The 26,980-nt window shown below is 66.0% G+C and overlaps 1 protein-coding gene across 5 annotated transcripts in view; it reads right to left on the minus strand.

Moving 5' to 3' along the window:
• SPEG (striated muscle enriched protein kinase) overlaps positions 1-26,980 on the minus strand; it is a 39,720-nt gene that overhangs the window by 11,391 nt on the left and 1,349 nt on the right. Inside the window, exons 1-20 of one of the 5 annotated variants that reach the window (XM_075756876.1) lie at positions 19,713-22,960; positions 16,409-16,448; positions 15,048-15,077; positions 14,581-14,670; positions 13,936-14,317; positions 11,307-12,832; positions 10,174-10,317; positions 9,307-9,489; positions 7,452-7,663; positions 7,087-7,175; positions 6,705-6,886; positions 4,344-4,604; positions 2,914-3,072; positions 2,581-2,770; positions 2,205-2,434; positions 1,905-2,024; positions 1,372-1,476; positions 1,072-1,278; positions 821-944; positions 245-417 (exon numbers count right to left, since the gene is read on the minus strand). In XM_075756876.1, the coding sequence (XP_075612991.1) occupies positions 245-417; positions 821-944; positions 1,072-1,278; positions 1,372-1,476; positions 1,905-2,024; positions 2,205-2,434; positions 2,581-2,770; positions 2,914-3,072; positions 4,344-4,604; positions 6,705-6,886; positions 7,087-7,175; positions 7,452-7,663; positions 9,307-9,489; positions 10,174-10,317; positions 11,307-12,832; positions 13,936-14,317; positions 14,581-14,670; positions 15,048-15,077; positions 16,409-16,448; positions 19,713-19,745 (4,480 nt within the window). In that variant the 5' untranslated portion in view covers positions 19,746-22,960. Of the gene's footprint in view, positions 1-244; positions 418-820; positions 945-1,071; positions 1,279-1,371; positions 1,477-1,904; positions 2,025-2,204; positions 2,435-2,580; positions 2,771-2,913; positions 3,073-4,343; positions 4,605-6,704; positions 6,887-7,086; positions 7,176-7,451; positions 7,664-9,306; positions 9,490-10,173; positions 10,318-11,306; positions 12,833-13,935; positions 14,318-14,580; positions 14,671-15,047; positions 15,083-16,408; positions 16,449-19,712; positions 22,961-26,980 lie in introns of those variants that run through there. The other 4 variants (XM_075756875.1, XM_075756877.1, XM_075756878.1 and 1 more) reach the window with 4 other exon arrangements.

Consider the following 26,980-nt stretch of genomic DNA (forward strand, 5'->3'; position numbering starts at 1 on the left):
CAAGGATTTTCAGCCCCATGGGGCATTGCCACCCTGTAGAGCAGCATCCCCATGGCATATGAGCATGGAGCACTGAGGAGCAGTTTCACGCTATGGAGCAGTGCCCTCATGGCACATGGGCATGGAGCAGTGCCACCCTGCGGGGCAATGACCCCCCTGCCCATGGCACATGGGTTTGGAGCACCATAGGGCGATGCCACCCCCCCGGCAGAGGGGCAATGCCCCCTGGCACAGGGGCACCTACCTGCGAGGCAGAGGCGGAGGGTGCAGCAGGCAGTGCCGTGGCGGTTGCTCACCTCGCAGGTCAGTGGCCCCGCAGCCCCCCGGCCCACACACAGGAGCCGCAGGCAGTGCTGGTCGTCGTCTGGCATCATCACCTCGCATGTGCCCTCCTGCTCCACCAGCACCTGCTCACCCCTGCAGACACACCAGCTGCCACATCACAGCCCCACAGGCAGCCCTAGACCCACTGGCCCATCAATAGCTCCCACCCCACAGCTCCATGGCCACCTCCTGACCCACAGACAGCCCTGGCTCCCACCCCGCAGGGCCCACAAACAGCTCGCACCCTGTTGTTAGCTCTGCCTCCTGAATGGCTCTCAACCCTTAGCACCCCACAGACACCATCCCCCCCAAAAAAAGCCACCCCCCATGCAGCTCTGCACAGCCCTGGACATCACCCTTGGGTGCACGCCCAGCCCAGCCCCAGGGAAGGACCCCCAATCCACCACGGGCTGCGCGGGGAGCTGGTGCGGGAGCCCCATATTGTACACCCCATGCTGGGCATAGGGCAGGCAACAGGCACAGCACCATGTCCTACCTCTTCCAGGTGACAGTGGCCTCCACGTGGTTGATAGTGATGGTGATGGAGGCTGGCTGACCCTCCACCACGTACACCACATCTGGCTTGTCCAGGATGACCGGGGCCTCTTCCAGGTAGGGACCTGCCACATGCATCATCACCATCACCTCTGGACCCCACATTGCCCAGGCCTGGCCAGCTTACCACCCCACCAAGGACAGAGACCCCTCCACCCCAGCCACCCATCTCCTCCCCACTGCCCCTCTCACCCCGGTCCAGGAGCTGCACGGGCCCCACAGGCGGGGAGGGCTTGCTGTTGGTCTTGGGGGTGGCTGTGATGACACGGAAGAGGTACTGGGCACCCTTGGTCAGCCTGTGCACCGTGTAGGTGGTGTCCCGCACGCCAGACACCAGCACCAGCCACTGAATCGTGCCCAGCACTTGCATTTGCACCACGTAGGTCACCGAGTTGGGATCTGCAAGGGGAAAGGGTCAGCACAGAGCCCTTGGCTAGCCCGTGCACCCCATCATGGCATTGCCCACCCCCTGCCCAGCCCCGGCACCCTCACCTATGGCGGTGTCCAGCCACTTGGGCTTGTTCCAGATGAGCGTGATGGCTCTGCCGGTCACTGAGGCCACGGTGGGGGGCCCATCCGGGGGGGTCGGCACTATGTCTGCATGGGGAGTCAGGCAGAGATGTGAGCAGGGGTGTGAGCACGGCCACTGCCACAGCTCCTTGGGGCATCTGCCTTATGGGCTGGGGAGACGCAGGCTGGAGGGGACAGATGGGGCCAGTGACCCTCACTGGTCCCTGTCAGGGGCTCAGCCTGGCAACCCTGTGGGACTGGTGCTGCCAGCAAGTCCCGTGTGGGACCTGGGGGTCCAGGGATGGGTCCTGACCCCACAAGGTGAGGACTGCACAGCTGACCACACTTTTAGGTTGGATTAGAGACCTCCTGAGGTCCCCTCCAACTTGAACTACCCTGTGATCCTATCACCCCAGGACCTCGCTACAGGGCCACCGACCCCCAACCCCAGGGCACAGCCTGACAGGGTGGCAGTGAGTGGCCGCACATCCCCGGTGGTGCCCACTGCTGCTTACCGGTGACGTAGAGGTGCGCGTAACATGTGGCTTTCCCCACTTTGTTGGCGATGACGCTTTTATAGACACCGGCATGCGCGTGGCTGACAGCTGTGAACACCAGGCGATGGACATCCTTATCTGGGGGGGAAACAGGAGGATACAGGTAAGACCCTGCCAGCCAAGCAGCGCAGAGCTCCCCTCCCTGCCTCATGGGGCGTGAAGGTCTGGGGGGTGATGCCTCCTCCCGGGGTGTCCGCGCTTCCTCTGCCCTGGGCAGAGGGACCCCAAGGGGGCTGGAAGGGCAGCGGGGAGCCCTACACTGCATCATCTTGCGGTCGTCAGTGCTGTCGATGCGGGTGCCATTGTGGAACCAGGTGATGGAGGGGTAGGGCAACCCGGCCACCTGGCACTCCAGCACAGCCTCCTTCGACTCCACCACATCCAGGTTGTGCAGTGGCTTCAGGAAATCAGGCATGGTGAAGCACTCTGCCTCCGTCTCCGCCTGTTCTGGCTCCTCCGGGATAGATGGCATCTTCTCCAGCTTGGAGCTGCAAGAGCCCCCACACATTCACAGCTGGAACACAGTGCCCCCAGCCCAGCCCTGACCCCCGGCTTTGCACAAGGTCATTGTCCACCAAATCCCAGGGGAAAGCAAGCAGGGGGGATGCAGGTCCCGGAGACTCCCGACTCTTACATCTGGGAGGCAGCAGACGGTCGTGGCTCCTCCACGTAGAGCTCAGCAGAGCACTCCACATGGCCATGGGCATTCCTGGCGGTCACCGCATACTGCCCCTCATCCTCGCTGCCCACGTGCACGATGACCAGCGAGTGCAGCCCCCCGTCCCGCTGAATCCGCACGTTCTCACCCTCCTGCACCGGCTGGCCTGCATGGAGACACCAGCATCAGCACCAGCACCAGCACCCCTCACAACCCCAGCTGGGAACAAGCCCTGGGTGCGGCCCCCAAGGGGATGGGGAGAGGTGTCCCTGCAGGGCCCTGGGCAAGCTCTCTGGGCTTGGGAGTTACCAAAATGGGTCCAGGTGACTGCTGGGGGGGGAGTCCCACTGATCATGCAGTCGAAACGCGCCGTCCGCCCTTCCACCACGTCCACATCCTCCAGCTTGCGGGTGAAGAGCGGCTGCACGGAGGGCTGCACCGTCAGCCGGGCGCTGCAGGTAAGCTCATCTGCAAGGAGAGCAGGTAGGGGTGAACCCCATGCTGCACACGTGTGTGCAGGGCAGGAGGGAGCCTGCGACCCCCCCCAGCTGCAGCCCCAGCAGCTAACGCGGTTGTAGCTGAGTGCACCCCATGCCCAGTGGGGGCTCAGCCCGGGTGTGCTGGGTGCCAGGCTCTGTCTTTGCATGGGGCAGCAGGTGTACAAGTGTGTGCAAGGTCCCCGTGCCCAGGGCTGGGGCTCTGCCGGCAGCAGGGCGCCTCTTTCCTCCCCTCACAGCAGTACAGATGCCAGCAGCAAGGTGAGGTGGGAGGTTACCCTATCGTCCCCATGGGGCAGGGGGTCACAGCTGGCCTAGTCCCTTAGGGACAGGGTGGTGATGCTGAAGCAGGCAGCGCCAGCACAGGCAGTGCCCGGGGGCAGCATGGGGATGGGCACAGGCTGGATGATCCAGATGAGGGGGTTTGCAGCAGGGACCACTTTGCAATGATGGTGGTGTTGCTCCCCCTGGGCTGGGACTGACACCATACTCAGGCACAGCCTCAACTCCCTGCACCCAAAACTGCTGCTGCCCTCAAATCCCTGCAGGCATACAGCCTCCTCCATGGAGGGATGGATGCACGGGCACCAGCCGCAGGGGGCTGGGACTGGAGCTGCACCCTGCACCCCCCACAGCCTGTGTTACTGCTGAGGGGCTGCTGGGCAGGCTGGGGAATGGGAAAGGGACCCTTGTCCCTGCCCCACTGCAGGGGACAGCGGCTCTGTGCAGCACGCACAGGCACAGGGGATGTTGGAGCCATGGGACAGAAGCTGGGTCCTGCAGCTCTTCCTCAGCTGCCACCAGTGACAGCTTGGTGGGAAAGGCTGGGCGGCCCTGACCCCCTGTCCCTCTGCCACCTCCCAGGCCAGCAGAGCCAGGTTGGTACTGCAGCCAGGTACCCAGAGGCTCTGGAGCCAGGGGATGGGGACAGCCGGGCACCAGGGCTGCACCCAGCCAGTACAGCCAAGCTGCAAATGCACCTCCCTGTGTTTCCGGGACGCTGCACAAACACCAGAGAGGAGCTGAGTCGGGTGGGACGGGGGCTGCAGGGCTCTGGGTGCTGGACCACTCCCTGTCCCCCTGTCCCCCACCTCCAGCACTCATAGCTACATGCCAGGGAGACCAGAGCCCCAAACCCAGGGGTGAGGGGGGGTTGTCCACCCCCAGCACCCCTCCAGAACCAAGCCCCGAGCGAGACCCCCCCCCCACCTCCCCTCGTTGAGTTGCATGACCGCCGCTTACCTTTGGCGGTGCTGAGCTTGCAGGTGTAGATCCCGCTGTCGTCCTCGTGCACGGAGGTGAGCAGCAGCTTGCACTTGCGCCCATCAAAATGCATCTTGCATTTGAGCAGGGCGGGCTGGAGCAGCCGGCCCCGGGACAGCCAGTCCACGTCCATGTCTGGCGGGCCAGCCACCAGGCACTCAAAGAGCGCCAGCTCCCCCGCCCCGACCACCACGTCCTGCAGGGGAACCACGATGGCCAGGGACTGGCACTCAGGGCGAGCTGCCCAGGAAGGGGGGAGAGAGAGAAAGAAAGAAAGACGCGTCTCAGCAACTGAAAAGCAACCATGAGAGGTGGCGGGGATGGAGGGGAACGTGCAGGGCAGGGGGGAGCATGCGGGGAGGGGGCCCAGCGTGGTGGGCAGGGGGTGCAGCGGGGAAGGGTGGGAGGAGGGGGCAAGATGTGGAAAGCGGAGCTGAGCTGGGGAGGGGGCTGGGGGTGAGGGGAGGTGTCCGTGCCAGGAACACACCACACAGCGCTTTACCAAACAGATTTTATTAGAGCTACAAAAAAAAGGGTCACGGCCTCGCAGCCCGCCCCCACCCCACCGAGCCCCCTCCCCGGGGAGAAGAAACCCAGAGCCAGAGGGTGCTCTGGGCAGACCCCAAGCCCTGGGGCTGTGAGGGATGTCTTGTGGTGGCCAGGTAGGTGCCTGGGTGTCCACCGCGAAGCCAAAGGGGCCAATGCTCTCCCTCCCCACTGCGGCTGGGGCAGGGTGCTCCCCTGTGGGGGTCCCCAGGGTCTCCTGTCCCCCACGCTCCAAGGTTACCGTTACAGACCTGCCACTGTGCCGCAGCCCCTTCCCTACAGCCCTGGCCGGCACGGTGGCTACTGTGGGCTCAGCTCCCTGCTCCCCTTCCCTGGGCAGCGAGGAGTGGCAGGACACGCAGACAGGGACAAATGGACGGAGCAAGAGACAAGACAGCATCATACAGCCGCCCTGGCCCAGCTGAGGGGGTGCCTGGTGCTCCCCCGCCGCTCCCCCACCCCGCCTCGGTTACGCCTCCCCCAGCCATCCTGCGAGCCCCTGCCCACGGTCGACGGCCCGCGCATCCCCGCGGTGCGTCCAGGACGAGGCGGCGGATGGAGCAGAAGGTAATAACACAAGGTGAGGTCCACTGCCTAAGAGGTGTCCAACTAAGAGCCCCGCGGCCGCGGCTCTGAGAGATGCACCCCCTTATCGTACTCCCCCTGCGTACAGACAAAAACCGCAGTCAGCAAGCGGAAGGGTTAGTGCAGCAGCAACGGGGCCAGCACGCACGCACACACATGCCACCACCGGCACGAGGGGTGCGAGCACGTGGAGCCACCCGCTGAGCCCCCCACGAGGGGCCGGGCCTTGGGCCGTCACCCCCACAGCCTGGCTCATGCCAGCCGTGGGGCACGGGGCTGGCTCCCGCTCCCACCCCGGTGCCGCTGCGCTTTGCCGGAGGCTGGGAGCGGGGTCCCGGCAGGGTACAAGCAGTGCAGCCAAGGCCGGGGTGGGATGGGCGCAGCCCGGGGGGCTCAGGCAGCCGTCAGCAGGGAGGGCTGGGGGGAGCAAGGCACACACAGCAAAGGGCAAGAGGAGGGAGGCAGCATCACTCGTCCCCGCAGGCTCCTTCCCTGGCCTCGGGGGATGCCAGGCAGAGCCTGGCCCTCAGTCCCAAGCACCCCCCACCCCATTTGCGTACATATATTCGGATCCTAGGAGGACCACAGCAGGGCTGAGGAGGGACAGCAAGGGAAGGGGGCTGGACAGCCCAGTCCTGTGCATACAGGCTATTGCTGGAAACGGGCAGGGGGAAACCTCTCCAAGCTGCCCTGTGCCTGGCACACAGCTCACAGACTGCCCGGGGCAGGGACGGCGGGAGCTGTCAGCACGGCAGGGCTGGGGGAGACGTCCCCTGCAGGGCCACCAAGGGCAAAAGCCCTCCCTGTGTAGCTGAGGGCAGCACCCAGCCCCAGCAGTGGGTATGTGGGGGATACGGGAGTGAAGCTGGGCTGTGGGGAACAGCGGGCTCTGGGTGGGCACAGCTGGCACAGCTGAGCAGTGCGACCCAGGGCCATGGGGCCGCACATCTGGATGGGGCAGCAGGACAGCCTGCCCTCTGCTGCAGGGCCAGCCGCTGTGGGCAGCCCCAGGCACGCAGCTCCACTTTCCTGCTCCCAGCTTGCACCTGCCTGTGCTGCGGCAGGGAAGGGCAGGCTGGCTCATCCCCTTCTCCTGCAGCACCACCAAGGGGGGGGGTCTGCAATGGCCCTTTCCTCACACAGCTCATGCAGGGCACTGGAGCCAGCTGGCCCCTTGGGGCCGGGGGGAAAATGCTCAGGGAGCTTTACCTCTGACCTCCAGCTTGGCCTCGCACTGCTTGGTGCCATACTCGTTGACGGCCTTGCAGGTGTAGAAGCCGGTGTCAGTGCGCTCTGCCGCCAGGATGTGCAGCGTGAAGAGCCCCCGCGCCCCCTCCACTTCCTCTGCATGGTGCCGGCGGCCGTACTTCACCGGCTGCCGGTTCCTCAGCCTGCTCGGGACACGGGCAGAGCGGCACAGTCACGCTTGGCCCTGCATGCCCAGCCTGGCTGTCCCCAAAAGACCACCCTCCTCCACCCCCAACCCTGCTCGGGACCAGAGTTCTGAGCTGGCTGTCCCCAAATGGGGAGGTCACCATGTCTGTTCCCTCCTTCCCTGCCCAGCCGTGACCCCTCATGCACCGGGACTCACCAGTAAATGATGGGCTTGGGCTCCCCGCGGACGCGGACGCTCATGCTGACATCCTGCCCCTCCAGCACCGACTGGTCCAACAGGGACACCTGGGGAAGTAGGGATCAGAGAGCAGCAAGCACCCACCTGCACCCAGGGCTGTGCATCCCCACCACTGCACCCAGGGCTATGTATTCCCCATCACAACAGCAGCCCTGGTGAACCAGGGAGCTGGTGGAGTGGAGGCTGTCCAGGTGCCAGGAGCACCCCAGATCAGGGGGCAGGAAGGCCTGACCGGGCACCTCCTGGCACTGGGGACCACAGGGCTGCGGTCACAGGGCACTGCTCCTCCTCAGCCAGGTCCCGGGGGGGGGTTGTCGGCTCACCTCAAAAGTGGGTGCAGCCTTGAAGGTGCTCTCCGGGGAGCCGTGGGCAGCCCCATGCTCAGCTCTAGGCTGCAGCTTCATGGCCGGTCGATGCTGGGGGGTGCCGGACTCGGGGAACTCTTCCAGGGGGCTCAGGTACTCCTCATCCGAGGTGATGGGGCTGGCCTGGCCGAGGGGGGGTGCCAAGTTCCCATGCCGCTCCACGGCGGGGGCTAGCACAGGAGAGGCCGCATAAGGAGCTGGGAGCAGCCAGAGCCGGGCAGGAGGGTCAGGGCACCCATTTCCACCACCCTGCACCCCAGGGGTGCCCGGGGACACTCATCCCACGGCACATCCCAGCTCGGCCGCAGCCAGCAGCGAAGGGGTGCGGGGCCGCCCAGGGGGAGGGAGTGAGAAGCACTCCACGGGACGATAAGGGGACGCGATATCCCGCAAGGCGACAGCAGGGCTCAAGTGGCTCTTACGCAGCAGCCCGCGCTCTCATCCTTAAGCCGCCCGGATTCCCGGGATGGCTGTCCCGGCCCCGAGCCGGCGAGGGCTGAAGGTGACATTGGCAGCTGCGCTCCCCCAGCAGCCCGCCCGCCCGCCCGCTCCCCGTGGGGCCGGAGCAGCCTGCGTGGGGAGCCCACCCGGGGCCGGGATCGGATGGGGGACCCGCGAGGTGCGGGGTGCGTGCGGGGGCCGGGGGAGGGGGGCGCGGGGTGGGGACCAGCGACCGGCGCGGGGTGCTGGCAAAGCCCGACCGCTGCGCCGGGGGTGCTGGCCCCTCTCCAGCCCGGCTGCCGGAGCGCTCTCACCCTCCCGCCCCTTACCGGGGGCAGGCGGGCGGGCTGCCCTGTGCAGGGCGAGGGCTGTGCCCCCCCCCCCCCCCGCCGCGATGCCCGCGGACAGCCCCAAGGCGAAGAGCTCGGGGGCCCCGACCCTCGGCTCCCCCCCGCCGGCCCTCCCGCAGACCCCGCCGGTCCTCGCACTCACCGGGAGGGCGCGGCCCCGGCAGCCCCCGCCCCGAGCCGAGCCGCGTCGGGCCGGGCCGCCGAGCCGCCGCTGCCGGGGCCGGGGCCGGTGCGGCGGTGCCGGGCGCGCCTCCAGCCCGCAGCGCCGCCGGGCCGCTCAGCCCTCCCCGCCCCAGCGCCGCCCGGCCCCCGGGGCTGGGCCACCAGCGCGGGGGAGGGCCCGCCGCGGGGCCCGGGGCTGCCGGGCCCCTTCCCGCCCCCCCGCCGCTGTGCCCCCGGCTGGCCCTGCCCGGCCGGTGCTGCTCCTGGGTGTACAGCCCCACTGCGCCATGGAGCGGGTGGTTTTCCGGGCGCTTCCAGCCCCCTGGGCAGCTCTGAGCCTCTACACGCTCCCCAGGGACACTCTCGGGATGGGGAGCACCTTGGGGCTGCAGCAGGCTGGGTACCCCCCAGCTAGCGGGGTGGAGGGCAGGCTGGGTACGCCCTGGGCTGGCAGCTTGGTGGCAGGCCGGGTATATCCACAGCTAACAGCTTGTGGGGCAGCGGTATCCCCATGGTTTGCAGGTTGGAGGCAGGGGTATCCCCACAATTTGCAGGTTGGAGGGCGGGCTGGGGTACCCCCATGGCTAGCGGGGCGCAGGGCAGGTATGGGGGAGGCCGGACACTGGGCTGCTCGCTGGGCGCCAGGAGATGCTCACAGCCTGACCCCGCTCCCCCCCACGGCAGGATCCCTCCGTGCTTGCCGGGAGCACGTCAGCTGCTTTGGTTCAGACCGAGCCTTGTAGGGTAAGGAAGCCGGTTTCTTCCCAGTGACAGCAGCGGCCGAGCTGGCAGCCAGCCTGCCGCGGCGCCGGCCCTCCCACCGCCGGCCGCCCTCCCGCCGCCCGGCCGCCGGCACTCACCGGGCCGCACGCTGAGGATGGCACTGCAGCAGGTCGCCCCCACCTCGTTGGCCGCGGTGACGGTGTAGAGGCCGGCGTCGGCTACCCGGGCGCTCCTGACCAGCAGGGTATGACGCTCGCCCTCCGCCTTGATGGGCCGCGTCGTGCTGCTCCGCAGCGGCACCCCGTCCTTCCTCCAGGACACTGCCGGCAGAGGCGAGGGTCAGTCGCGGGCAGGAGAGCCCAGGCTCCCCCGGGGGTCTGTGCAGGGTGCCGGTGAGGCCAGGCGCTCCCCTGCCTGGCCTGGGGACCCCTTGGTGGTGTGGGGAGCAGCCCCGGGTTCCCACGGCCCCTGATTCCTGGCACCCTCCTGCCCTCCAGTGGAGGCTGGAGGAGGGAATCAAAGCCGCTTCGCTTCTGCCCGGCTCTGTCAGCTGGTACCGGCTCTGGCTGCCCAGCTGCCCCTGCCCACGTCCTGGTTACAGCGTGCCCGGAACCCATCAGCCCTGAGCCGGGCAGCCGGGCTCTGCCCCCGGGAAACCACCTGAGCTGTCCCAACAGCAGCCCAGAGCATCACCCGTCCCTGCCCACGCAGTGCTCAGCGGCCCTTCTCCCGCTCCCCCAACAGCCCAGGCCATGGCGGGAACAGCAGACACGCTGCCTGCACCCTGCCCTCTGCATCCTGCCCTGGCAAGTGCACTTCACGCAAAAGGGGTGCTGCCGGGGTGGGCACATCACCTCCCTGAGATACCCAGCTCAGGGCTGCATGTCCCACTCAGCACAGCTCAGGTGGCCCCAAGGGACAGTTCGGTGGGTGGGACGTGGACATGCAGAGAGCCCCTCTGCCGCGCTCACACCCCCAGCCCCTCCAACTCCACAGTCACTCACCTTCTGGCTGGGGGTTGGCTGTGACAATGCACTTGAGCAGCACCTCTGCCCCCACCGCCACTGCCATGTCCTGGATGGGGATCTCAAAGATGGGGGCTTCCAGGGGGTCTTCACCCGCTGAGACGTAGGAGTCGTCAGAGGACTCTGGACAGGGAGAAATGAGCACTGTGGCTGTCAGTGGGGTGGAGCAAGTGGGTCCTGTGCTGCACCAGGCTGCGTGCAGGCAGAGCAGGAGCCTTGCAACCCCCCACTCATCCCTGCCACCATGTGCCCCACACTCTCACTGGGGCATTAGCAGGTCCCTGGGCCACGCAGTGGAGGAAAGGGCCACATCAGAGGCCACCATGACACAGTGCCTGCAGTGGGATGAGGCAGGGGACCAAGGGGCAGGGAGTGTACAGCCTGCTGTACATCCCCATACAGCATAAGGGATGTGAGGCGACAGTGCGGTGTGGAAGGAGGAGGGTTGTACAGCCACTGCAGTCTCCGCTCCATGCCCTCCCCAGCCCCCCACAGGGTGCTGACTGCTCTGTCCCCACCACATCAGCATCAGCCTCCCGATTCCCTCCCCTCCCATGGCCCCAGCATGCAGGCAAAGGTCCTGGGGCTGTGCCAGGACCCAGAGCAGAGCCTGGAAGGAGCTCCTGGCCCGGGTGCAGTCTGGTCTCACCCCTGTGTGCTGGGACAGGCAGGGCGCCTCTGCCCCAGCCAAGCCACCACAACATCCCCTGGGGATGCTTGGGCTGCACGCCCTGCCTGGAGCACCGAGCACAGTCCAGCCAGGACGAGTTGCAATGGGTGCCCTGTGCCCCGGGAGGCTGGAGCAGCCCAGGGCTGAGTGCCAGAGGTCAGCACCCTGCGTCCTTCCCATGCCAGGCAGGAGGGATGGAGATGTCAGCAAGTGTCATGCCCTCAAGACCCAGCAAACTGGTACCCAGGCTGGTCTGTCTTATGGCACTGGTTGGTGCCAATATCCCAAACTGCAAAGCCATGTCCCCCTGCCCCACCCGTTCTCTCTGGCACAGCCTGGGCTCCCCACACCTCCCAGGGGCTAGCTGGGGGTCCCCCATCCTGCTCAGGGGCTGTCTGGGCCACCTCTGTGCCCACAGGAGGGCAGAAAGCCATGTGCCTACCTAGCTCCGGAGAGGTGGGCCTGGCTCGGCGCCCCTTCCCCTTGCTCCGCGTGCTCCTGCCTTCTTGAGCCATCCGGCCACTCTCTTTCTTCTCTGACACTTTCATTTGCCTTCTCTCCACCTCCCTGCCTGTGCCGTGCTGCCCTGCCCAGCTTCTCTCCAGGCGAGCCTCCTGCTCCATCCCCGGCTTTGCCCAGGGCAGGAACCGCACTTCCACGGGCGCCTCTGGCCGCCGGTACAGCCCGTGGGGCACGGCCAGCCGGGCAGCCAGGGCTTCGCTCACCACCCCGGGGGCACGGGCTCCACTGGCAGGGCCCCCGTCCGGGCACAGGCTGCCTTCGGCGGGACCCGCCTGCAAAAGGGCCGCCCGTCCCTGGGGGGTGGCTTGCGCTAACGGCCACTGCTCCTTCTTCTTCACTTCCCCAGTGCCTTCTTGCTGCAGACCCTTCCTGGCACCCGCATCCTCCGCCTCGGTGGGCTGACGGGCCGCTGCGCCGCCCCGTACCAGGGCTTTCCTCCCGCGCTGCCCCCCCGGCTCCGGCTCCGCATCAGGTCCCACCAGCGCCACACTGGAAAGTGCCAGGTGCTGGATGACGTGTGTGCTCTCCACCGGTGGGAAGGTCTTTGGTGGCAATGCCTTGCGCCCACTGGTGCCCTGTGAGGAGGGGGTGCGGGGGGCGCGTGGGGTGGAGGGCTCGCCGGCCGCAGGGGGTGAGGGTGCTGGGGGCAGCCCAGCTTTGCACAGCTCCTGGGAGCGCCGCAGCTGCTGCTTAGAGACCGTCCGCTTGATACGGGTCAGCTCCTCCGCAAATTTGTGCTCGATGGCATAGACACGGCCGGCGAACTTGCCCCGCTCATCGAAAGATGCAGCTTTCTGTCGGAAGGCCAAACGCCGGCACGCCGCCGTGCTGCCTGGCTCCCATTGGCCACCTTCCCTCATGTCCTCCCGCGAGCCACCCAGCGTGCCGGCACGGCGCGAGCCGGAGCCAGGCTGGTCGAAGGAACGTGTCTTGCGCAGGGGCAGGTGTGCGGGGAAGGGGCTATCTGCCTGCTCCAGGCTCCTCCGCCGCTCCTCAAAGTACTGCAGCCTCTCGAAGATCTTGGAGCCGGCACGCACCAGCTTGGGGGATGCCCGGACAGAGACACGACCGGAGGCGTCGCTCATGGGTGTCTGGGGACGGGACTCTTGTGTGCTGCCCTGCGAGTACCCCGAGGACTTGGGCTTCTTGATCTTCTCCTCATACTCCTCAGGGACGGTGTCCTGGTACTCGGCTGGCACCGTGGACTTCTTGCGGGGGGTGACGGGCGTGAAGGAGGGGACGCCAGGGCCACGGGTGGCAGGCTGGGATGCAGTGCCGGTGGGCGGCGGCAGGCACGGGCCGGCACGGGGAGACGGCGAGCGGAGGATGGGTGGTTTGGCAGTCAGCGGCAGGGCAGCGGGGGACCTCGGAGGCTCAGCACCAGGCTTTGGAGAGACAGGGCCGCTGTGGGGATCATCTCTCCGGTAGCCCCCTTGGGGGATGCTGCTGCAAGGGGAGAGACAGAGGAGTACGGTTCAGAGCCCACCCTCACCGCCTGGCTGCATCCCCGCTCCCAGCCCGCACCACAGTGCCCAATGGGGCACGGCAAGGGGAGCAGGTGGCCAGGGCAGCCCCCGGACCGGGGAGCCTTGAGGGGCCCCAGCAAGTGAATCCGGCCACCGAGACCACTGGGAGCTGGCTGGGTTGGATTGCAGTCCTGGGCTGCTGTGACACAGCAGTGTCCCCTTGCCCAGGGGTACCCATGGGGTGATGTTGGGATACCCAGCAAGTCCCCTTCCCCAGGGCCACCGTGCAGAGAGGGCCAGGGGGTGCCCTGGCTGGGGTGCCCCGGCTTGCTGGGGCAGTGCGGCACAGGACAGCTCTTCTGCGAGGCAGAGGGGATCCCCAAGGCTACAAGCCCCCCACCCACACACATGCTGCTGCGGGCACATCCCCCCACCCCACTGCCCCTGAGTGGGCTTGGCGATTGTGGTGCAGAAATCATAAGGTGGAGATGAGGTTCTGGTAGAAGAAGCAGCCTTGAACAAAAAAAGGGGTAGGATGTAGCAGGCCTGCAGGGATGGGGACCAAAGGCGGCAGGGAGGGAGGGGGGCTCTGAGCACGTCAGCAGGTCCTGCGGAGGCAGCATGTCCCTGGCCCCTGCTGCCACACCTGTGGGGTGGGGACTGCAGGTGACACAGCCTTGCTGGTGAGTGTCCCAGGCTGCCGAGCACCCCAGGTCCCTGCACCCCAGACTGCGCAGAGCCTCTGCGGCTGGGCAGGACGGGGGGACACCCACGGCACAGCCTGCGGGTGGGATGCTGCGGCTTGTGCAGCAGCGCAGGGCTTACCCCCAGCCCCAACCTGGCCACAGCAGAAAGGGACCCCCCACATCTCCCATCCTCACCCAGGGGCCTGTACCCCCCTAGCCCAGGTTGCTCCCACCTCCTCACCAGGAACAGGCTGCCTACCGCTCAGAGCCCCCGTTCCTCATTCGGGCATGGTGAAGGCAAAGAAAGCCCAGGCGGAGGGGAGGAGATGGCTGCAGGGGTTGGAAGGAGATGGCCCCAGCGCGATGTCCCCTCCGCGTGCATCCCCTGACTACTTACACGTGGAGTGAGAGCGCCCGTCCTCGGTACAGGCTGAAGGCGCTGCCGTACGGGTCGCTGGCCACCGAAAGGCTATCCTCCGACCCCCAGCTCGTGCCCACCAGATTAGCCCGTGATGCCCGCACCAGCGGCTCCACGCCCAGGTGCCGGACCTCGGCGCCGCGCGGGGCCGGCGCGTTTGCTTGCCTTGGGGTTCCCTGCGGCTGCTGCCAGGCAGCGGGGCGGAGGTAGGGTCCCCGCACGGGGAGGTTGGCATCCGTCTCCTTCTCCACCACGGTCTGCTGGCTGCCCGACCAGCTGGAGCGTTCCTCCGCTTGCGACAGGGCCAGCACTGAGGTCGGCGTCGTGTTCATGGAGGCGTCCACAAGGGTGTCGGACCCACCTGGAAGGAGAGGAGTGAGCCGACACCAGGTGCCCGTGGGGATGAGCCCAGCACCCTGCTCAGAGAGGGCTGACCTGCCACGGGGTGTCCCAGGGTGTCCCAAGCAGGCTGCCCCAAGCCCTCTCTCTCCCCTTTGCATGGGTGGACCACAGCTCCACCCCCATGGAGACCCCCCCAAAGCTGGGCCAGTAGACCCCTTGTGGGGGGGCCATGCCCGGCAGCCAGTGTCGAGGCTCGGTGCCAGTCGGGTGCCCCCTGCTCACCCGTGGGGGTGCTGAAGGCCGTCTCATCCTGGAGCTCACTGCGCTGCGTCACCTGGGGGTCGCTGGGCTCATCCTCACCCGTCTCCGAGTCTGGGGGGGGGGGGTGGGGAGAGAACATGGGGTGAGGGGACACAGGGACAGCAGGCCAGGCTGGTGCTGTCCCTTGCAGACCCACCGGCTCCAGGGGCAGGAAAGCAGTGCCTGGGCAGTTCCAGGGCAGGGGGCATGACTGTGACCTTCAAGGACAAGCTGCCAGCAGGGAAAGGCAGGACCAGGGGTGGGAAAGTCCATCAGGGCAGGGGAGGGCAGGCAAAGCGAGCAGGAGCAGCGTTAGATGATGGGAGGAAGGGAGACCGTGCCAGCGGTGGGAATGGGGCTGCTGAAGGCAGCGTGGGGACAGGGAGGCAGGGCAGGGGCACAAGTGGCAGTAATGGGGCAGGGCTGGCATCGGGCAGGGGTCTTCCTACCGTAGCTTTGTTTCCTGCAGGAGCGGAAAACTTCGCTTCCATAGGGGCAGCAAGAGAGAGAGAGACATCAACACCCGGTTATCGGCCCAGCCTGCGGAGACGCGGGGGGCAGCGGGGAGGGACCTTGTCCCCAGCATCTCCCCATGCTGCCGTGGGGCAGTGACCTGCCGGGGCAGTGCCTGGATGGGCCATCCCAGGTCAAAGGTCCGGGGATGGTGCCAGGACTGGGCATTTGCCCGTCTCAGGATCCCACAAGGAGCACCCTGTGCCCTGCCTGGCCCTATGGCAGAGGCCAGATGCCCATGGGGCATGGAAACAGGTCTGGCTCCCCCAGACTTCCCCTCCATGTCTCCACTCTCCACCCACGTTCACTGCACGCCGCTCCGGCACTGCACACAGACCCTCCTCACACACAGACCCTGCTTGCACACAGACCCTGCTTGCGCAGTGCACGGCACCATCCCATCCCCATGCCACGGCCACGTCCTGCATGGCAGGACAGCCACCTCCTGTGTCCGGAGCTGCTGGAGCTGCCCTGTGGGCTGGCCTCGCCACCGCAGCACCTGCACATCCCTGTGCCCTGCAGGCCACCACACCTTCAGGCCAGACCCCCAGCCCGTGCCCTAGCTGGGCACTCCCAGGGGTGCTGGGGCACACGGACATGTGTGTCCATGTGCAAGCACCCTCCCTCTGGCACATACATCTGCATCCCCTGCCCCACCAGTGGCAAGTGCTGCACAATACGGCCAATGCTCCACAGTACGGCCCTGGGTTGATAAAGCAGGGATGCTCGGGGTGGAGCATCAGCGACAGCCTCCCCATGGGTAAGATGCAGCCAAGCCAGATCAGCGCCACTCTAACGTCCTGTCCCAGGAAAGCCGACACCTTGCAGCCAGGGAGGGCCAGCCTTTCCTCCCCACCACTGCCCGAGACCTCACCAGCTGCCGCAACAGACCCCCGGTGGCAAGGGACATCTCCCTTGCCCCACCACCGCTTCCCTCCACTGCACTGCCACAGCACAGTAGGGGGGCCACGCTGCTCCCCCACTCCAAGCCATCCCTCTGCAGCCCGGCACATCGCCAGCTGCCCCGTGTGCTGCCACTGGACCAGGCTCCCCAGCCCAGCCACAACAGCCTGGCAGCCCCCAAGGAACCGGAGCTGTGGAGCCAGGAGCAGCCTGGCCTTGTGGAGGGCACCAGGAAGCCCCGGCTGACCAGGACCCTGTTTTGGGACTGGCGAGCTGCAGCCCATCCCTGCCCAGCCTCCGCTTGCTGCCCCCCTGCAGCATGGAGGTGGGGCTGGACCCCATCCAGGCACACTCAGGGTGGTGGGGGGAGCCGGGTCCTGGTAACTCAACGCACCATGCGTGAAGCGCCCGAAGCGCCGCGAGTGGCCGGTCTTCTGCAAAGGAAAAGAGAAGAGAGCGTTACCCATGGCACAGTGCCACGTACCTGCTCACGCATGCACGCATACTGCTGGCACGGCACACCCGCATGCGCACACCTCATCATAGCACATGCGGCACCACTCACACCCACAATCGCTCACACACACACACGCTGGCACAGCAAACGTGGTGCCACTCACCCTCCCACTGGCAGGGCACACCAGGCACTGCTCGCACACTCACGCACACAGCCCCGGCTGCACGCCCACAGGGTACCCACAGGCACGCACCCCCAGGCACACACCCCCGCACTCACAGCCATGGATGGGTGTAGGTGGACATGTGTAAAGCATGCCCAGCCATGCACACACACACGCACACACACACAAACACACACACATATCCCTTGTTGATGGCACTGTGCACCCCAGCTCTGCACCACTGCTCGTGTCCAGGGGGTGACAAGCACACCCAGCCCTGCACTGCTGCCTGTGCGTGGTGGGGTGACACTGTGCACCCCAGCCCTGCGCCGTGGCCTGGACCTGGGCAGCACCAGACCTGGGCAGCACAGCTGCCCCAGCACCACTGCCTGCAGCCAGCACCACCTGCAGCAAGGTCTTTGCCTGGGTGGGTGCCCAAATGCTCCGCAGACCCTTTGAAGGCACCGCCAGTGTGGGGACTGGTCCAGCAAAGTGTCTTTCAGGCGCTGGCCCAGACGCCACCACGGGCACTGGCCCAGCGCGGTGGGACAGCACCCTCCATCCCCAGCAGAGGCCGTGCCAGCTGTGAGAGAGGCTGCCTGGCACAAGTGACATGGGACCGGTCCGTCTGCGTGGGGCTGGAGGCGTGGGAGCCACGCTCGCCCGCACCGTCTGGGCTGGCAGGCGGGATCCGAGCACGGGGTGGAGGTGCCAGGAGCTCCCTGCCAGCTCGGCCGCCCTCTGCGCCACAGCCCAGGGCCAGGCACCCGTTTGCCAAGGGAGGGACTAGCCGAGGGTGACCCAGCTGCCAGGCCCAACGTGCACCAACACTGTCTCCCAGGGAAGCAGAGGGATGGGGTGATCTCCAAGGTAGGCTGGAGTGGGGATGTGGCGTGCAGACAGGCAGGGTTGGGCTGCCAGGACTGAGCATCCTTCCCAGCCAGTCTGGGTGACGGGGTCTCCCCAGGACACTGACGCCCCGTGACCTGTCTCTCCAGCACGGAACCCAGGGCTGGACACCCAGCTTTCTTGAAGCCCTTTGCTCTGCCAGCCCCTCCTGCCTCCCCACAGCTCCCAAGCAGGGTCAGGGACAGACGGCCCCCAGGGACAGACAACCCCCGGGGCAGCTAGCCAAGCATGGCCAGCAGCTAGTTGCCCTTGGAAGGGCAGCAGGCTAATTTTGCACACCCCAAAGCTGCTGCCACTGCAGCAGCAGCCTCTGCTCATGGGCAGGACTTGGGGGCTCCCACCAGCCCCCTGCCTGCATGTGGTGCTGGCCAGAGGGCAGCGGCTGCACGAGACACATTTGTATTCAGGCTGAGCCAGGCTTCACCTCCCCTCCTCGTCTGACTGTGCTGGTTCTGGCTGGCAGCCCGTCTTCCAGGCCAGGGAAAGATAGATGAGTGATTAACTGCACCATCGGCGGATAATTCCCCCATTAAAAAATGAAAATGCAATTGAATGCCATTATCGGGTGCTCTTGTGGCTTCCCCAGGGACTGGCGCCATCAGCTCCCCATCCCCAGAGGGCCCGGGCTGGGCTCCATCGCCCAGAGCTACGGGGTGGCTGAGCCCCCTCCCCTCTGCCCCGCAACAGGTCCACCCCTGCAGCCTGGACCCTCCTCGGGCACAGGACCCACCCGCAGCTCGGCAGAGAGCGAGTGCTGGGTGATGCAGGGTCACCTCTGAGCAAGGAGCTGGAAAGGGGGCAAGAGCAGCTCAGAGCTCGCTGTGGGGCTGGGACCTGGGCAAAGGGACCAGCCAGAGATTGAGGGGTGTGCTCCCTGCCTGGGATTTCATTTGCACCCTGGGAAAAGGGGAGGGGGAGCCCCAGGAGCCTGCTCTGTGCCCACCCAGCCCAGGCTGGGGAAAAGGACTGGCTGGGATCAGCACCTGGCTTCAGCCCTGCTCCACAGGGCAGCTGGGTGAGACCTGGCGTTGCCTCCTTCCCCCATCCAGGCAAATGGGGTCCTGCCTTGGCTCTGGCATGGGGCATCCCTAGCCATGGGCCAAGGGGAGTCAGCGGGGAGAAGGGGCTGCTGGAGCCATGGAGTACAGCCCGTGCAGCCTGACACCGCCTGGCATGTGGAGCCCAGCACGACACAGCACTGGTGCCACTGGTGCAAGACAGGCAGATGGGGAGCAGGGATGGGGTGAGGTGGGGAGGCAGTGGGTGGCTTGCCTGGTGCGGAGGGACAGCCACTGTGGGTGTCCCGATACCCCCCATGCTCAGCTAGTAGAGCAGGACCCTGCCCCGCCATACAGGCAAGCCCCTGGGCTTGTTGCCCCCAAGGACAGCTGGGGCAGCCGGGCAGTGCCAGCCACCCTATGCCAGAGGGACCAATCCACCTGGTTCCCACCATCCCTGGGTACCTGTGTCCCACGGCACATCCCGCACCCCTGGGAAGGGGCTGTGGGTGACAGCCCCTCCCCAGCTGCTGCTGGGCCACCAGGCAGGGTGACAGCGGGGAGGCCACACGCCTGCGTTGGGTGGAGCAGCGGGGTGGGCTTGTGTGCCCCGGGGGAGCCGGGGGCGAGGGGGCTTCCTGGAAGAATGCCCTCCATCTTCCACCCCCCACCGAGGCCAAGTGACGTCCTTGTTCCTTGCTCGGCAGCAGAGCGTGCGGCGGGGCCCGCGGAGGAGCCTTGCCTGTGCCAGGCATGCTCCTGACGCGGAGGGGATGACGCATGCAAAGCCTCGTCTCCAGCTCCGTGACCACCGGCAGCAGGGCTGGGGGGAGCCATGAACCAGCCTCCATTTGCTGCCCCGGCTCCGGAGGGCAGAGAGGGGAAAGGGGGGGGGGGGGGGAACCCTCAGCGGGGGTCCCAGCCCCACTGCCGGCACAGGCGGTGCTGAGCACCTGCCCTCTGCTCCTCCTGCCCGGGCTGGCGAGGACAGGCGGGCAGCTGGCAGCTCTGCAACCAGGATTAGAGCCGGTGATGGGCGAAGCCCTGGGGTGCCTCGGGTGGCAGCGGCAGGGCCGGAGGGACACCCCCATCCCCATCCCGATACGCTCCCGCTCCCCTGTACTGCTCCCTCCTCCCGGCACCCGCCGGCGCGGCAGCCCGGAGCCCTTACCTGGAAACGCTTCTTCACCCAGATCTTCTTCATGCTTCTGCAGAGCCCGGCTGGCCCGGTAACACCGGCTCAGGCCCGGCAGGATGCCAGCCCGCTCCCGGCGGGGTCCCCGCTGTCAGCACGCCGGGAGGGCAAGCGATGCTCCGAGCATCCTCCACCGCCGGCAGCCGGGGACGGCGGAGGGAGAGAAAGGGGCTCGCCAGGTTGGGCTCTCGGGAGGGCTGGAGCTGTGAGCATGAAGCATCACTGGAGTGCTCCTCCCTCCATCCTTCCCCCGCCTGCCTCCGCCTCCGCCTCCCCGCCAGCCCTGGCACACAGTGACAGTGGCGGGGGACAGGCAGGGCACAGGTGGCGGGGGAGGGGGGGGCGAGCGTAGCCGCGGGGCCACACGTCCTACCCCCCGCTGGCTTTGGCTCCACGGCACCCAGGGGTCCGAGCCCCCTGCCGAGCCATGCGGCTGTACCACTGTCCCCTGCCATCGGTCCATCCTGCCCCACCACCCGGGGCAGGGGCTGCTCTTCTTTTCTGTGCTCAGCACCATGGGGCACAGCGCACCACCACAGCTCCCACACACCCCCCGACGGGGACAAGAATAACACAACACACGAGAATAACACAAGACACTGTGCCAGCGCTACACGCGACAGCTCTCCCCGTGCTGCCCCCAAAGTGCCCCCAAACAGGGCAGCTCCTCTGCCACAGCTGCCACAACCCTGCGCACAGCAGCACAACCACAGTGTGCCACAGCACTGCCCAGCCAAGATCCAGGCTCACCATCACTCTGCCAGCCTCTGCTCAGTCCTCCACATCCTCCAGCCACTGGCGATACAGAAAGGTCCCCTTAACAAGACATGTGCGTGGGTCCCAGCACTGCTGACCTGCTAGCACATGAACGAGAGCTAATATGGCCACGGTCCTTCACAGCAACCCCCCTGGCCCGGCACTGCCCACACCACAGTACGAGTCCCCCCTTGCAAACCACACGGCCTCCATCCCCAGGCACCCAGCGCTCTTAAGGCAGACCTTGCACCCTGCCCCCCCGGGTGCTTCAGGACCCACGCAGGATGGCAGGGCTGGACTGCTCACCCCAGGGCTTGCATCACTGCTTTATGGCTGGTGGGGATGCAAGCTTGACACAGTGAGGTAGGCTGTTGGCCCTGTCCACATGAGACCTCCCCTCCTGCTGGGGTGAGGACCCATGGCACAGCTCAGGGCACGACTGAGTGCCCAGGACTGAGCTGCAATGTAGATCCCGGGGTGTGGGCAGAAGCTGTGTGTGGGGGTCCCTGGCAAGGCTGGCCAGGGCCATTAAGACCTCTTAGTGTTCCTGGGGTGCTGGCACAACCCCGGCATGCCTTCCCCAGCTGAGCCTCCCCAGCTCTGCTGGCCTCTTCTCTGGGTGACACTGCAAATAAGCCAGAGGGGCAGTCCCAGCCCCACAGCCTCAGCGGGGCCTTTCCTGCCTGCTGTGTCCCCCACAGCTCTCGGTGCCCTGCATCATCAGCTCACCAAGCCGTTGAGCCCCGCAGCACCCACCAGCCCCCTTTTCAGGCTCTTCAAGAGGCTGCTGAGGTCCCAGCCCCACCGGCTGTCCGCACTGCCCCCTCCCACTGCAGAGCATCCATGGAGATGCTGCTGGAGGCCTCCCCACCCAGCACTTGTCCCCGTGCTGCTCACCTGTCCCCTGGGGAGCCGGCTGCCCCACGCAGGGCTGCACACAGGCATCACGCTCCCCACGACGCCTGGCAGCTCTGGCAGCTTTTCTCTGCTTCCCCTCCCAGCCTATGACTCCCAACGTGAGGCTTTTCATGGCTCCATAATAACTTGCAAATTACCCAGTACAAAAGGAGCTGTTTATACAACATTTCTGACAGTCCCACAATTCGAATGATGCTGCGGGGTTTCCGTGGAGACCCCGCACGTCAGGCGAGTCCCACGAATGCCAGAGCTGGCACTAAGGGAATCTCCTGTTGGAGCCAGAGGACTCTGCTGGGCCCCCCAGCCCTGGGTGGGGGCAGAGATGGGTACCCCTGAGCCAGGGCTGGGTAAAGGGGTGGCCTGTGGGGCTCATGTCCAGCAGGGTCCCTGTAGCCAAGGTCTCTCTGCAAGGTGCTCTCACCCAGGCTGTGCATGCCTGTGGTCCTGTCACAGACCTGCACCAGCCTGTGCTTTTTTTCACACTCAAGGTGGGGTAAAACCCTGGTCAGGGATGCCAGCAAGGAGCACCAAGGCTTGGGCTTGGCACACGGCAGTGTCAAGGCAAGGGTGCTGCCACCACAGCACTGCAGGGACAGCCCCAGGGAGGCACCACATGTGCCCAGCCAAAACACAGTCATTCGAGTATCCTCCGACTGCCACGTCCGCTGTCCCATTTGCCACGGCTCCCGGCTGGCCAGGCACGCAGCCCTTCCCTGCGACTGCGTCTCTGCCCCTCCGCCATCCCTCAGCAAAAGCCCCATGAGCGGCTCTGGGCTGCCCAGGGATGCTGCACCCCTGAGAGCTGCTGGGTCACCTCTGAGGGGCTGTGCCTGCTGTGGGGTCCCAAAGTCCTTTCCAGAGGCAGCAGCACCTGCAGATCCCCCTGCAAGGGCAAAGCTGGAGTACCTGCGGAAGGTGTAGCCCTGGCACTGCCCTGCTCCTCTGCAGGACAGGGACATGGGGCAGGGGCCAGGGGCCAGTGCGGTCATGGCATGGCCAAGGGGCAGATCTGGAGCAGGTGGCCCCATTGCCACCCAGCTCCAGCTTCTCCTGCTGGACACACACCAGCCCCGAGCAAAGCAGATAGCAAACGCTTACTCAAAATGCAGCATTAATTATGCGGCTCAGAGCTGCGGCTCCCCACGCCTCGCTGGGCCTCCCCAGCAGCTCTGCACAGACCCTACTCCTGCACCTCAGCACCGGCCGGGCACCAGCCGCCCAGCCCTGGCCATCAGCCCCCTTGTCTCGGTGCTTGAATAATTGATGGTGGCGGGTGCATGCAGCCGTCTCGGGTAGGAGGTCTGGGCATGAATCTTTCATGTGTTTGTGCCTCCCAGAGCTGCTGGGGACAGTCTGCGGGAGATGTGGATGTGCTGGGAGACTGGAGAGGTGGGGACCGTCCCCAGCCCTGTCCCCAGGGGGAAATAAATGCAGCGGGATGGCCCTCATCATGGGGCAGGGCAGCACTGCAGCAGCTTTCTAGCCCTATGGAAGAGCAGTTTTCTGCTGTGACACCTCTCCCAAGAGCTAGGGACACCCCAGGTGCCCTCCCCAGCATCACCTCCCCTTGCTGCTGCTAGAAGGATGCCCAAGCACACGGTGCCCGCTGCAGGCAGAGGACACGGGGCCACAGGACAGCAACACAACCTTGGCTCTGAGCGCCTGGGCACAGAGTGGGATGGCAGGAGGCATTTTGTCCCTGCCCTGCCAGCCCCACTCCTGACATCCCCCCTGCTTGGGGCTGAGGGGCTGCGAGCAGGCAGCAGGGTAGAAGCAGCTAGCCCCTTCCCAGTGCCACCGTGCCAGGGCACAAGCCAGCAACCCGGTGTGGGGAGGCAGGAGGCGCACAGGGAGCGCTGGGCAGCCCCGGGAGGAGGAAGAGGTTGTCGCTCCATCATGCAGCCCTGAGCAGCAGTGCTATATTTACTCGCCTGCAGGCCCGGGTCTCAGCCTCTCGCCTGTAACACAAGCCCTGCAGCCCGCCAGAATCCAAGGGGACGGCACATTCCTCAGCAAAAATAACCCCCCGGCAGCAGGCAAGAGGGCAGGGGTGGAGGTGACTGACTGGACAGCTGTACCCACCGCTCTGCTCGCCGAGGAGCAGCCCTCCTGGTCCGCAGCGCCCCTGGATGGCGTGCATCCCACGGCATGTGTGGCCACCATTCCAGCCCCCTGCCCAGGTGGGTCTCCGGGAGCTGCCCGTGGGCTGGTCCCGGTGCCACCCCTGGGGCCAAGGAACGGGCACAGCCCCAGGGCGCGTGGCTGTACTTGGGGACTGGCAGCTGCACAGCCGGTCCACCCGCCGGCCCTGCTGGCTGTGGGCATCCCGAGGGCCAGGTCCAGCCCCATCCCCCCTGCACTGCCCAATCCTGGGGACCTGTCCCTGCACCAGCTGAGACCAGCACCCCGGGGTGACACCAGCCAAGCAGTTCTGGAGAGGCAGCCCCTGCACTGGCACAGCCGGGCATGGTGCCCACCCCACAGCAGGGCACAGCAGCCTGGGCTGGAGCCCGGCTGCATCCCGGGCTCCTCCAATATGCTGCTGTGCCCTGGGGCTGGGGGGGAGAGCAAGGGGAAACTGAGGCAGCCCCAGAGAGTCCCATGAGAGGAAGATGGCAAAGGAAGGCTTTAGGTCCTGTTTTGGTCCCTGGTCAGGGCTGGCAGGGGCTCCAGAGGGAAGGGGCAGTTGGCATTAAACATGGGCACAGCACTGCAAAGGGACTAAAGTTAGGCACTGACATAAATGGCCAGAGGTGCTGAACCACCAGGGACACTGTCAGTGCTGCCATCCCCACCAGGGTCCCATTGCCATGCACCACCAGACACAAAAGCATGCCCACGCTGCCCCACTGTAACTCTGGGATGGACAGGAATGGGCCAAGCAGGGCTACTGCACACAGGCAGGTCCTGCCCCCTTCCCTGCCCCCAAATCCAGGCGGGTGCAGGCTGTTCCCTGGGCAGAGGAAAGGTTCCAAGGCGGTTTGATTGCTGAGTGCAGGTGGAGGCGAGTGGAGCAAGACCCTTGCACTGAGAGCCCAAGACAGACACATCCAACCTTGAAACAGCCCCGGTGGGGAGGATCAGGCAGCGCTGGCACCGCAAGGGAGGGCTGGGCTCTAAAAGATTAGGTCTGCTTATTAAGAGGTGATTTAATCCAGTTTACGGGGGAAAAAATTCAGGAGATGCAGCTGAGAGGTGATATAGGCTTCAGTGAGCCTGGGGGTGATGGAGTTACGGTGGGGACCAGGGCTGGCTGGAAGGGTCTAGAGGGTCCCTGGATGGACCTGGGAAGCCCCTTGACCAGGGGCTGGTGGTGGTGTGAGAAGGGTCAACACACCCCACATGCACTCCTGCAGCTGGGGCACGAGGGAGAACCTGCAGCAGGAGAGGGGCAGAGCAGCGGGACACAGCAGGAATGGTGTGCCCCCAGGAGCCCCCATGCCTGGCTGTCCAGCCACCCCCACATGTGTGCTTCCCGCTCCCCATGCTGGGCACTGACGCACTCAGGGGACCTGGGAGAAGAGCAGGAGAAAATCATTAGTGGGGTGGAGCGACAGATTCAGGGCAAGGGATTAGAGGAGCTAAATCAGGCTTGTGTGAGCAAGGGAGAATGCTGAGCTGGTGCAGAAGAAACTGCTGGGGCAGAGTGCGGAGCTGGGCAGCACAGAGCCCCCCCACACCACCAGCAGTGACCTGAGCCACCTTGGGGAGAGCTGATGCTGACCCTGCAGAGAGCTGCAGCCTGGCCAGCACACCAGGGAGAGAAAGTAAAGGACAAGGCTCTGCGCTCACCGGAGACCATGACCCAGCAGGGGTGAATGGAGCAAGGGCACCCCAATACCTCCATACATGATGGGGCCAGGACCCCAAGCTCAAAGACATCATCCTGCCCTTTGCCCTGTAACTCGCTGATGACCCAGCTCACAGCGCCCCCAGGTAACAAGGACTGGGTGTCCCTGCCCAGCACAGGGACGGTGCAGCCGCCAGTGGAACTTCCACAGTCCCCAGAGAGCTGGGTCTCGGCAAGGAGCATGGAGAGCCTCTGAGCAGCCGGGTCCTCCATGCCAGAGGCTGTCAAGCCACAGCACACCTCCTGGCAGGGTGTCAGGACACGTGGGTGCAGAGCAGTGGCACGGCTCCTCCATTTCACATGGTGACCTGTCTCACCCCTCGGCTCCCGGCATGGAGAAAATGGCCTCGAGGGAACAATGCGCTCGGTGCCAGTGCCCTGCGAGGGGACCAGGCTGGACCCCCCCATCACCTCGACACCAGCACTCATCAGGACACGGTGCTCCTTGGGCACTGCTGCAGCACACCGCGGAGACCATTCTGCCCCAGGGAAGGGACAAAGCCACACTGGGGGCTGCCACGCTTATGGCCCAGCCCGATGCCCCGAAGCCTGCACGGCTCCAGAGGCGTCTCTGCCCCCGGGGCCGGCTGTTTGCTTGAAGGCAGCGCACCCACAGCCAAGCGCCCAGGGCAGGGTGACATTCACCCCATGCATTAGGCAATCATCTTGGCTGCTCCGTCCCTCCCTCAGCTGCTCCAGAAAGGCGGCAGCAAGGGCCAGCGGCTGGGAATCGGGAGCAGGGACGAGTGCGTCAGCACAACGGGAACGGGCACCTGGGGAAATCAGGCGGTGCCGTGCTGCTGGGCAGAGGCAGGGGAACCTGGGCCAGGGGTGCCGTGGAGAGGTGCAAATGTACACCAGAGTGTAAGAACAGGGTGACACCCCCTCCTTTGTCCCCCCGGGACAGGCTGCTCCTGCCCTGTGGGAGAGTGCACATCTCCCATTCTGTCTGCACACACAGCACCACACATCTGACCACGCAGTGCCACAGCCCCCAAAGGTGCAATGCACAGTGACCCCACACAGACCCACTGCAGGGCAGGACCCCTCCTGCACACTTCTGTGCTCCCCCTGTTCCCCCACCAGGCCCACAAGCAGCACGTACACCTTCCTCCAAACACCGCTCCTCCAGCTCCCCAGCCCAAACAGAACAACTCCTCCTCTTCCCCCATTGCTCCCCTTCAGCACTGTGAATGCTCCTTCTGCCTTCCCACTGTCACCCGGTGTGTCCCCCAAGGTGCAGCATTTCCAGCACACGTCCCTTGCTGAAAAGCCCCAGGTGCAGCTCCTTTTCCAGAGCCTTGGGGCTCAGCACCACTTCCCTTGCTCCCTGCCCTTGCTGTCCCCGTGCAGACAGCACAGCTCACATCTCAGAGCAACACACACTGGCCAGCACCGCACACTCCCCAATACCCAGATCTGCAATGTCCCAGAGAGGTGACATCCATCCTGGGGCAGAGGGGGCTGAGCCCCAAACCTGCTCAGCCTCTTTGCAGGATGAGGCCCACCCGTGCAAGGGCCCACACCAACCCCCATGCACTCCCTGTGCACCAGAGGAGCATGCCCTGTGTCTAGAGATGACAAGCAGAGGAACTGCCACAGGGCTCTAGGGAGCCAGCAAAAACCACCTCCACCCCTGCTAATTAACCATCAGGCCCCGCCCACTACATGGCACAGGCTCCACCCACTCAACAGCCCCACCTCCTGCAGCGTTAGGCCC

This window comes from Balearica regulorum, chromosome 6 (assembly GCF_011004875.1).
Source record: "Balearica regulorum gibbericeps isolate bBalReg1 chromosome 6, bBalReg1.pri, whole genome shotgun sequence".
NCBI lineage: Eukaryota > Metazoa > Chordata > Aves > Gruiformes > Gruidae > Balearica > Balearica regulorum.